At 48.6% G+C, this 12,228-nt stretch overlaps 1 protein-coding gene across 1 annotated transcript; it reads right to left on the bottom strand.

Moving 5' to 3' along the window:
• Window positions 1–948: 948 nt before the first annotated feature.
• CCN2 (cellular communication network factor 2) lies at window positions 949–6,002 on the bottom strand. The gene is made up of 5 exons (XM_069606683.1): window positions 5,702–6,002; window positions 4,916–5,135; window positions 4,196–4,447; window positions 3,559–3,770; window positions 949–2,342 (listed from the first exon to the last, which is right to left on the bottom strand). The coding sequence occupies exons 1-5, from the start codon at window positions 5,756–5,758 to the stop codon at window positions 2,046–2,048; spliced, it is 1,038 nt and encodes a 345-aa protein (XP_069462784.1). The 5' UTR covers window positions 5,759–6,002; the 3' UTR covers window positions 949–2,045.
• Between the last annotated feature and the right edge of the window lie 6,226 nt (window positions 6,003–12,228).

Here is a 12,228-nt window from a genome sequence, read left to right as displayed (position 1 = left end):
CTGGTAACATCGAGACTTCCTGTGTCGCACTGGCCTCTAGCGATGGAGAGCTTTCCGGTCACGAGGAGACCTGGTTTGTCCCTGCCCTACATGTGATGCAAGCATTCCTCAAGGTGACGTGTGGTTGCAATGCTGTCCACCTTCCATGAGATGGGCTGCAGGATGCTGGATCCCCCTCTCAGGGGCACCACCGTGGAGGATGGGACGCTGTGGATGCGGTGCAGCCTCCCGCCAGCTACGAGAGGAGGAATGCATAGACAACGTGTGTGATGTTTGCATGTCTGTTGCTGTGCATTCAATTGTATGCTCCCCCTTAGGCTAGTATGCAAGTCTATGCAGAAGGGACGAGCATACTCGTCCTTGGCACTTAAGGGGTTAAAATCGAAACATCCGTTTGTAGAGGATGAATTTTACATGCCATGTTTATTACCTGGTGGCTTCTGTGTGCAGAGGCAATGTGGGTACAGGGAGATGGCAAGCCCCACTTCTCTGAACTATTATTGCTTTTGGCTAATAGGAATTTACTATGGTGCACCACCGGCACACACCACTTGAAAGTCAACCCACCGCCATACACAACCTAAAACATGCACTCTCATCAATAGTGAAATTATATATAGTTTGCACTGTAAAAATGGCTGTCCTCGGAAAGCGGCGCTGTACTTTGCTCTTGGTCTGGTGAAGCCATCACGCATGCATGAGCGCTATTGCTAGGAAGACAGTTCCAGTGTTGGGACCTTGTTGAATCATTGGATCAGCACCAGTTGCTGTTTGATAGCAAAGTAGATTTTGAACAACTAACATGATGTGCAAACGATTTTTGCAATTGGGCTTCATCACTGAAAGCAAACATGTGTTTTCATGTGAAGAACCAGCCCGAAGTTGGCACCTTAGAAATAAATACAACAGGAAACAATATCTGAATTGCACAATTACGGACTCAAGTCATTTATACAAAAAATATACTTTATTTCTGCATCTAGAAAAGTGCATACATGTAACTTTTTGGTCACACTTCTCAAACAACATTAACAACTGTTCAAAATACAGTCTTGGTCAAACAAAGAAACAAATTCTCCTGGCTGGAAACCTTGGTCAGCTACAAAAAATAACACAAATACAAAAATAACATCCACTCATTGTACCCTAGGTTATTTGTTTGGTAAAGCTGGGGCGGTCACATACCCCCAATACAATCAAACGCTGCCCGATGATCCTTTTTGATCCATATATACACCTCAACTTTAGCAAACAAAGGGAACCCCTTCGCCCCTGTCCCAGCTGAGCAGAATTTCCAAGCGAGCATCTATTTCGTTGCTTTAAATGCATTGTCAGACAAGCTTTCAATACTATCGGGTTCAGAAAGAAGACTAAACAACACCAAAAGCAGAAAAACAAAAATAAGGCACAACACAAATTTAAATTAATTTAGATAACTGTACAAATATACATATACACTATGTACAACAATATTTTTTTTTTAAAAAAAAGCTTGTTACAGACAAACTGACTGTTAAAAGCTTGTCCAGTCTGCGGTTACACACGGTTCTTCATAATCAAATCATGTTTGAGTCAGTGCTAAAGCTGAAACAGTGCTGTCCTGTCTAACAGAACGCCGTCGCTTGGTACCATACAAGGCGCCAACAGGTTTGGGTTTCAGTCCCTACTGACAAAGCCAGTTCGTCCCCACCAACCGTTTCCAGTCATGTAAATGGGTGGAACACAAACTACCACGTGCAGGGGACACTACCGGATACTGTATTTTTTTGTGTGCTTACAGCATTCGTCCTAGTGGCCTGGAATGTCCCCCACCGTGCAGCGTGTTCTACAGCCGCCGCGTGGTCTCACTGTCCATATATTTGACTCGTGACCAATGATTGTGCTCAATAGACAACTCGTCTTTTATCGCCATGGATGAAAAACATGTTCAGCAAATGTTTTTCGCCTTAGCAAAGTGAATACTCTCTTGGTCTACTGAAATCATGGTCAGAGTTGAGATGCAGAGATCAGCTCACATGGAGTGTCCTTTTGCCATGCTGGCTCGTTCACGCCATGTCGCCGTACATCTTCCTGTAGTACATGGACTCGAAGATGTCGTTGTCACCGGGGCAGTTGTAGTGGCAGGCGCAGGTCTTGATGAACATCATCTTCTTCTTCATGACTTCGCCGTCGGGGCACTTGAACTCCACGGGCAGGGTGGCTGTTCTGTGGGGGGTGCAGCAGCGTCCGTCGGTGCACACGCCGCAGAACTTGGCGCGGTAGGTCTTCACACTGGTGCAGCCGGACAGCTCGAACTTGACGGGCTTGGAGATTTTGGGTGTGCGGATGCACTTCTTGCCTTTCTGTTTTGGGAAGAAATGTAGACACCATAAATATTTATGGTCACTAGGAGCAATTTGGCAGCCTTTACAAACATTTAATGAAAATGTACACTAAAAACAGATTCCCGCCTTAAGTGAAACATATTGTACTACATTCCAAGCCAGGCACAGAAACCATTGGAGTAATATGAGCACATTTGTGAGTGACAAAGCCCGTGTGAGTAACTCCTCTAGCCAGAGGATTAAGCAATGTACCTTTTTTTGAAAGAACACTACAGCTGATTGAATCCTAGATGTAAATGGATGGCCAAATAAAAGTTAAGCTAGTCCAAGGGGTATTAGATAAGTGTGTAAAACACATTGCAACCAGTCTTCATGTATTTAAATGATTCATCCAGGATAAGTCATCTTCAAAAGAATTGACAGGCAAGGTTGGCCACCTTTAGTATATGGCGCTCACTTTAGACTCCATAAACAAAACAACATACTTGTGAGTTGGAAAAATGTTTGGATCAATTGCATTGAAAGGGCTTGGGAAACCAGAGTTCAGAATTATAAGGGCAAGTTCAACCAGTTGAGCTGACTGTCTTGCAGAACAAGAGGCTGGAAGCTTAGCTACCCCTGTACCGGTGTCTCACGCCAAACCCGCATTTGGCAGATCTTTCAGTAGCTGAGCAGAGAGCGCAGCGTACAGGACTACCAAGTCAAGCGGGAATAGGAAAGGACGCTTTTCAAATTACTAGGATCCCAGTCTCTGTCAATGTTTTAAAGCCAGGCTAGACAGATGCACAGCATAAGTAGATGCTATGCAAGGCAATCTGAGATCAATGGACTCTCATGAGACTTATGGTCTTGATTCTTCAGAGGTCTGTGCGGATGAGGTAGGAAGGACGGCTACTTTCTGGACCACACAACAATTGCTCAACAAAGCTGGCTCTGAGAAAAAAGTCAACCTCATTGGACTTTGGGCATCTGTTGAACTATAGCAACTATGTGTACGGCAGTAAAATGCATGCCGACTGGCTGATCGCGCAGCACGAGCATAGAGCAAGCACAGAAGCCTGCCATGACTTTAAGAGACAGGCATCCCATCGGAAATATGTTGCACACGTCTGCAGGCAGTGATGCCAGTGAATACAGGAGAACTTTTCGGAGCTGGTTGTGTTGCATTTTACGTTTCTAAGAACACCACCCAAACACCCATGCATTTTGTCTGATTAATATTTAAAATATTTACCTTAATATTTTCTTCCAGGTCTGCCTCACAAGGTCGGACCATGCAGAGTCGACTCTGCTTCTCCAGCCGGCAGAGCTCGTTGTCGTTGGTGACCCTTGTCGAGATGCCCATTCCGCACGTCTTGGAGCAGGCACTCCACTCAGTGGTCTGGACCAGGCAGTTGGCGCGCATCAGGGAAGGGTCAGGTCCATAGGTTTCTTCCTGTCTGTACACTGTAAAGAAGAGAAGGCATGCCTGGTTAGATGATTACTATGCCAATGTCGGGAGAACTATCAAGCTCAGGTTACGTCGTTCAACTTTGCAGACTGTAGTCTGGAAACCTCACTTTAATCACAACACCCCACCCCACTGTCCCACCCTAGCGCCATTCCATTACAATCACCCGTGCATTTTGCATGCACAACATTGCTCCAAGGGCATTTACACTAATTCCTTGTACTTCTAACTTTGCATCCCTGCATTAAATACCCTCAAGCATTGGTTGGTTTCCTGATTCAGTGCCGAATTATTTCCAATGCAAAACGATTACTGGAGAGCCTTGAATTTAGCCAACTTCTGCATCTGTATATGAAGTGTATTATTTTCTGGCCCACCGGCACAATTAATGGTCATGCACGCCAGGTACACTGGAACTTACCAGCTAGTGCGGGTCCAACTCTCGTCTGCTGTTTGGGCTGGTCGCAGACCCATTCTTCACAGCATTTGCCAAACTGCTTCACCCGGCGGGGAAATGGGCAATCTGGGCTAGGCAAGCGGACATCAACACCACAGAGGGGGACACACCCCACTCCTCCATCCAGGCACGTGCACTGGTACTTGCAGCTGCTCTGGAAGGACTCCCCACTTCGGTACACCATTCCACCGAAGACACAGGGCGCTCCGTCCTTGGCTAGAAGGGAAAGGCACGGGGGCTATTAGGACTCTAGCTTTAGGCAAGACGATGGATTCAAAACTATCTGCAACTTTTCTAAAGTAGTTACGGGGGTTACCAAAAAAAGTGACAAGAGTTGGGGGAGTTATGTGCTACAGAGGGGACAGGAGGAAGAAAGACAGCAGGAGAGAGGACAAGTGGTAAAGATATTGAAGTGACAGGTCTACCTAGAAAAAGCGTGATAAAGAAGGGAAAGGCAAAGGAGAAAAACTGAGTCTAATGGGTGGAGAAAATGAGAGAGAGGGAGAGAGAGAGAGAGAGAGAGAGAAAGAGAGAGAGAGAGATCATTATTCGCAGGAGAGAGATTGAGAGAGCGCAAGAGTAAGGGAACACAAGAGAGAAAAAGAGAAATGTTGACATGTGTGGCTATTCTAATCCCCTTACAGCGGGTCAAAAACGACTAGTCGTGTCTTTATGCAAACTTACCGGTGCAAACTCCGATTTTCCGGTTGACTCGGGAGCCGAAATCACAGAAGAGCCCCTTGTGAGGGTCGCAGACATCCTTGTCGGTGCACAGCTCGCCCAGCTGTTTGGCACAGACCTTGCAGCAGCCGCAGCCATCCAGCACTAAGCTAGTGCCTGCCTGGCACTCTGGGGTCTGGTGCGGGCATTGGCACGCTCCGCTGCACTCCTGGGCATAGGACACCTGCAGAGAGAGAAAGAGGGGGCACTGGTTAGGTTAGACATCTTCATGGCAGAAACACAGCTCAACAAGCAATCGTCCTATTCTTCCCATTTGAACCTGCTGCGTTCCACCGTCCATATGGCCTGGGATGACTAGTTACACAGACTGGAAGCCCCTTTAAGCGGAAGCTCACCCATCACTAGTAAAAATGCTCATGGTTGGGCAGCAGTACTACAAGAAGGCATGTGCCAGAACAGCTGCCATCCAGATACCCAGAAGGATGCGAGAATGATTCTGCTCACCCTCTACCCCTCTTCCTAAGATGCCACCCTCTTATATGTGACTGCTGTGCCCACCAGTCTTGCCCACGACAAGAATATTAAACGGCCAATTCGATCCCCTCGTTGAATGGCCGAGTTTAGCAACACAGGGCAAATACAAACACACACAATGGTATCGTGTTATCAAAAGAGAAAACCTCCCAAAAAAAACAAAAAAAAGAGAAGAGAAAAACCCAAAACGCTTCACGGAGCAAACACGAGCGTACAGGTGAAGTACCAGTCACGGGAATGCCGCTCAAATCTTACCCAGGCGAGCAGGGCAACGGCGAGCAGCAGCCGTGGGGCTCCCATTCCTGCGGCCATGTTCTCGGCGGGCGTCAGTCAGTCAGTCGGTCAGTGCCTCGGGACGGCTCCTGTCAAGTCAAATCTCGCTCCTCGCGTCCCAGGCTGGTGGGGGAGAAGGCGTCTGAAGTGTCGTTCTGGGTCGGCAGCCTCCTTCTTCTTTTCCGCGCTGGGAGTATCTGCTCGTTTCTTGTTCCTCTAAAGCCTCTTTCCGTCCCGCCCTTGGGCTTCGTTCCTCGGGTTGGGAAGAGTTGTTGTGAGCTCTGCCGGAGAGGCGCGCCGGGCTTGCTTTTATGCGCTGCCGGCGGCCCGCGCGCGCCAATGGGCTGAATGGAGTCGCACACACGCGGGGCCACATTCCTGGCATTCCGCCCCGCCCCCTCGCCTCGCGCAGGATTCATCATGACCCCCTGACACCCCTGCATTCCTGCTGTCTGAAAAACCTGGCACGCTCCCGCCGCGCAGGGGGAAGGAGGGGGAAAAAAGGGCGCTGTGTTTTCCACCGGCATCAAATAGGATCCCTCGCTGATTTATCGCGCTTATAAAAATACCCCGGGCTTTATTTTTTGATATGTCTGGGGCCTCCTCCCTACCCAACCTCTCTGCCCACCCTGGCTTCGAAAAATCAACATCAATCACCCCGGCACGCTGCTTTTACTGGAATGGCCCGACCGCGAAGGTCTCTTGATCTCATGTGTAAAAGTGTAAAAGAAATACGTGCTCCTTGCAGCCAGTTTTACAGACAAGACAGGAAGTAGCGGAAAGGGTAGCAGGAATGAAAGCTTGGGGAACACGGGACAGACACAAACAGCACCCGGGGAGTAGACACAACTTCACTCTTTACAGTCCACACATGTTTCTGACAGGCGGTTGTTTGTAAAACTGGAGAATTAGTTGGGTGAGAGAAATACATGGCACCATGTACCCGTGTTACTGTGTTGGGGGCCCCTTCTGTCTTTTTCTCTCGCATCTGTGGAACAGGTTGCTTCGTGTAGCGGTTTCTTGCCCCGTTTTACAGAGCACCTGTGCTGTATCCCGGGTTGAGCACGTACAAATAAAAAGGCGTGCACCTGTATGCATTTGTTGGGCTCGGCTCTGGGGAGCGATGGGAGGGAAACTTTGCTAGCAAGGCCATCCATTTTGCAGAGAGCCGCTGTGTTTTTGGTTCGCTGTGTCCTTTTGCCCTCATTAGCAGACCTCGAGGTCCCCCCGCCCCAACACCTTTTTGTCAAACAGCTGGGGCTCTCCTACTGACAGCAGGGGGCGACAAAAATGGAGGCAACTCCCTTCTCAGCTTGTGGGTTTGGCAAGAGCTCACTCGGTTGTTCCCTGGTGACCCGGCTTAATGTATCCCTGCTGCCCCTCCTGCTGTTGCGACTGCCAGAGCATTCTTCAGTAATGTGTGTGTTTTGGCGCATGGCTCCTGGCCTGCTTTCCTTTTCCTACATCACCCACCCTCCCCTCGCCCACCCGAAACAGCTTTTCACCAAGGGCATTTGATAGAGTGTATGGACTGTGAACTCGCCGCTTTTATTCTCTCAACCCATTTCAGCCATACACGCAGGTATATATCTTTCGGGCAGTCATGGTATACATCTCTGGTGCAGTGTCCGTGCAGTGCGGTACTCGGGGCTCTGACCAGCAGTCAGGAATGCTGCTTTCCAGAAATGCTCCTGAATGGTAAAGCACTTTGTCACTTCCAACCTTGCCAACTCCCATGATCCCTCCCCATAGACTACGCTGATAGGAGCTGTCATGGATGCCGACTTTGAATTTTCATTATAGGGGTAAAACATTATACCCCTGCCCTATGAACATGAGCAATCAACCAACCGCAACCCCTTGCCAAGTGGAAACCAGAGGTTGAAGTGGGTGGGGACTAAACGGTATGACGTTCATCTTCTTTTAGAGAAAAACCTCTATCATTCCCTTACTTTTTGCCCCCTACACCACCTTTCATGGATGGCAGGGAAGGGGACCTCTGTATTGGGGGATTGGAACTTGAGACCTGCCCATAACACTCTTATGCCACATCTTGCTAAGCTATCTCAGAGGCGCTGCTTTGCTTTTGTATATTTGACTTACCTGCTCGGGACACAACACTCACTCCTGAGCTACATTGTAAACCTTCTTCATTGCAGCAAACAAATGCTGATCACTGCGCTGCACGCAACGATCCGCCTTTGTTTTCTGCCATCAAGCATGAGAAACCTGAATTGCTGCAGGCAAACCTGTATGTGCAGGTAATAGGTGGAGTGGAGGGTGGCATATCCCTTAAGTGGCGTGAATAGTGGGTACTTGGAAAGGGCACTGGGCATAAGGCAGCAATGACTGAAAGTGATGGTGGTCATTGTATTTCAGTGTTTGGAGATGGGGTAGAGGAAAGGCAGGACCCAGGTGTAGGGTGTATTATTTATTTATTTATTTATTTATTTATTTATTTATGTCTAAGGCGCTGTAGTCCATAGGAAACAGGTTGCGCAGAAGAGATAAAGAAACACGGAACGGAAAATAGAACAGTTTTCAAAACTTTTAAAAGGTTTGTATTGGGGGAAGAGGGCGGTTATGAGTTAGGAGGGGGTGGGGGGGGCAGCGCAAAGAGCAACATATTTCCACTTCTTTTTTTTGTACTTTTCGATTACTGGTGGAAACGGTGCACTTTGGAGCACATTTTAGAGACAAAATTCGAAAACACTGAATGGATTCATAGGTTGAACTCAATATATAATATTTCAGCAGCGGGCACCTAACCTGAGTGGCTACCTTGCAGCATTTTACGCCTGGGGCTCTCACTCACCCTTAAAATAGAATTCAGAATTGCAGTTGGATCCCTGATAGTGTTCAAATTCAGTGCTTTTAACAATGCATTTCATGTGTATGGCTTAGTTATAAAGCCAATTGTGGTTTATCTTTCGTCCCGCCGTTTGCCTTCCCGTGGGAATCAATGCAGAGAAAGTCACTGTTTTGAGAGGGAAGTGTGCGAGAGCGGTAGGTTGAGAGGGATGCTGAGTGTTGATAGTACTGGCCTGCCAAAGGGGTGTCCCAGGCGGAACGTGCAATCATCTTCCCCCAGGGTAGTTTTGGTCACTGCACAGGCCAGTGAGCTGGCCTGCACATAGAGCGCCATCACAGGGGGAATCTAGGGGGGAAGGGAAGGTTAAGGAGCAAGCGACGGTTGGAGCAGTAGTGCTCACTATTTGGGGGGGAAGTGTGCAAGAGCGGTAGGTTGAGAGGGATGCTGAGTGTTGATAGTACGATGGCCTGCAGAAATGGTCCCATGTCTGATCTCGCTCATTGGAATATTTATGCAGAGTGTTCGATAGTTTTTCCAGCCCACACGGCGCTGCTCTTGGACAGTGGGTAGTTTCTGTAGAATAGACAGAGAAGACAGATTGAAGCAAAAGCCAGACTATGCCTGGGGCACATGCTTGTGCAATTTGTTGATAGATGCTCTGCTCGTGCTGAGACCCGAGACTCACAGAAAGAGCACTTCACAAGTGGTGTCCCCACAAGTGCGAGACTGCCAACTTGATCAGCTTGTTTTTCGCCCTACTGCCAATCACATACCATACTTAGGGCCTAATTCACAGACTCGTTTTATAATGGCAAAACCCCATTGGACAACGCTCTGTGAATCAGGGCCTTAATGTGAAGTATTTGGCAGTGGCTCCAATGTACATCAACCAGTGCTTTGAGACTGAATTCGAAATGTGGCCTGCACTCTTATATGCCAGAGATTGCGTTGGTGTGTAGAGTAAAGGTCTGCTGGGTAGAGCAGAGGCTAGCCTGCTTAAGTGAAACTACACTCATGTAATCATTGCCAGGGGCATAGACTTTTGATTTTCCTGGCGGGGGCCGAGAGGGGTCCGGCTGCAGAAAATCAAAAAGCTCCATTGTAACATATGGGGACTTTCACACAATTGGCCTTTCCTGTTGGCAAGGAGAGCCCCGGAGCCCCAGTGCAATCGTCACCCCTGATCATTGCCACCCATTCCATCGACACAACATGTACAAGTGAAGTGCTCCGGCTTGTAGCCACCAGATCATGAATAGGGTGCTGGTTGATGTCACCTGTGCAGGCACAGCTGTACCCCAATGGCTCAACCAAAGGAAAATCAGAAATGTGTCTTTGCCATCCAGCTTTGGAGACCAATGTCTAAAGCTGGCTTTGCTATTAGGTAAATAGAAGTTACCTGCTCTGACAGCCTTGAGCACTGCACGAAGTTATGTCTCTCATTAAGAGCTGAATGTATGGTTCTCGTTGTACAAGACTCGTACAGGACTGTCTGGATCTCCTGAGGTTTAAGACATGGCTGAGTCAAGCATGCGGGTCACTAAACAGGTGAAAAGGGACAGGACCAGTCTGCACACCAAATTAAAGCACAGAATAACATCGCTCGACCTCTAAAACTCCTGTTCAATTTCAGGGTGCCACCCTCCTTGAAATCATTTTCTTCCGTCCAACAAGCCATGATCCTGCTGTGAATTTGCAGAGGTTCACCCTCCCAGCAAACCAGCGCCACCCTCCAGAAAGTAGGTCTGCTCGGTTGACTTTCAACGTAATTATTCTCCGAACACATCTTACCCCACTCTCCCAAACGGCATAGATTTACCTATAAACTAAAATCACAGCTTTTTTAAACACGGATTTTAGTCAGAAATAGAATATTCTAACAGAATTACGCTGTCCTTGAAAAAACACCTAGATCATGCGGTTAGAAGGGCATCCGTGTCAATGTCTGCCCTTTTAGTAGTTTGATGAGAATGATAATAACCCCTGCTATTGTGGGCGGTTGGGCTTTCAACGCTCCATCCTATATTTTCTGTTCCTTCTTGCTGCGTCATAAGCTACGCCTCAACTGTTGGGGCGTCTGAGGCAGTTTAAACGTCAGCACAGAGCGAGTCTCGCTTCTCCCTTCCCAGACACCACTGCAGAGAGCAGTCTGCGTTGGAAGAATCGTGCCTTTGTCGCTGTTGACGGGTTAAAATGTACCCAGGCGAACTTACATGCAGGTGTTTATACAACAAATGCCTTTAACGGGATATATTTTTCTGGTAAATGAGGAATTCACCTCGCTGGCAGCACGGTTGTGTTTACACAGCTATATGGGGGCCGTTTGCATCTGCTAAGTCTTGTTAAACGCACAGGTGTGGATGTGGAAATGCTGCATTCCTCCCCCCGTCAAGTTTTTCCTTTCCTCTTTTAAAAAACAGAAACAGCGCGCGCACGCACGCACGCACGCACGCGCGCGCGCGCGCACGCACGCACGCACGCACGCACGCACGCACGCACGCACGCACGCACGCACGCACGCACGCACGCACGCACGCACACACACACACACACACACACACACACACACACACACACACACACACACACACACACACACACACACACACACACACACACACACACACACACACACACACACACACACACACACACACACACACACACACACACACACACACACACACACACACACACACACACACACACACACACACACACACACACACACACACACACACACACACACACACACACTCACTCGGGCTGCAGGAAAGCGGCTAGACGTGGAGTGTTTGTGTACTTAGAGCAGGAATCTTGCACACTCGCAGCTTTTCAGTCGCAGACATTTTCTTATGCGAGCCCTTGGAGGCCCGTGCCAGCCCTCAAAGCGGAAATCAAAAGCTCCCAGAGAAACATCAGCCAGGAATCCGGGCCTGCGCGCCAAGAGCCGTACGCAATGCACAGACAGAGGAAGTCTAGCCCTATAAGGCGATCTGTACACTGGGCTGCTTGTCACGACAGAAGGCCGGACACCGCAGAGCTGCGCGCGGATATTTCAGGCTCGCCGCTCGCCCATGCTTTAATGAATGTCTGAAAAACTCGGCCTGCCATTCCGAATTCCAGGGGGTTCCAAATGAGCCGAAATTACCCTGCTTTATATATATATTTATGTTTCGACGCGATGGCTCACATCTGCCTTTTGCATTCCGCCGAATTCCAGGAGTGTTGCTTCAGAAATGTAATGCAGTAGCACTTAGACCTCTCCTTCCCGTGCTCTCCCATTCCAGTGACACAATTTAGAAATAATGAACTTGCTTTGTGGATACATGCCCCCCCCCCCCCCCCATAGTAAGGTCCGTGGTCATTGTCAGTCAAATCGTGAAATTGGGTATGTCCGGAGATCCCCAAATGGCAAGTAGAAATCTTTAGTGGACTTCGCTATGATATAGTGAGATGTCTCGCGATGTGTATTTTCAGCGTATTGCCTAAGTAATGTTGGCACCATCTTTCTGAAGAACAAATAGCAGAATCCCTTCTAGGAAGGTACGCTCTTGGCTGCAGAGAGCCAAGTGGTGCGCCGCTTATGCCGGTTGCGGACTTTTGCGTGACACTTGTTGGCTGACTTGTGTCGGGTCCTCTTTTTGTATTCTGCTGCTCTCGCTAATAACTGCGCGGCACCGAGCCACTGCCACCA

The sequence above is a fragment of the Ambystoma mexicanum genome, chromosome 4p (genome assembly GCF_040938575.1).
Source record: "Ambystoma mexicanum isolate Mex_15411 chromosome 4p, UKY_AmexF1_1, whole genome shotgun sequence".
Lineage (NCBI taxonomy): Eukaryota > Metazoa > Chordata > Amphibia > Caudata > Ambystomatidae > Ambystoma > Ambystoma mexicanum.
Note: the sequence above shows the minus strand (reverse complement) of the source record. Positions and strands in the feature narration are given on the sequence as shown.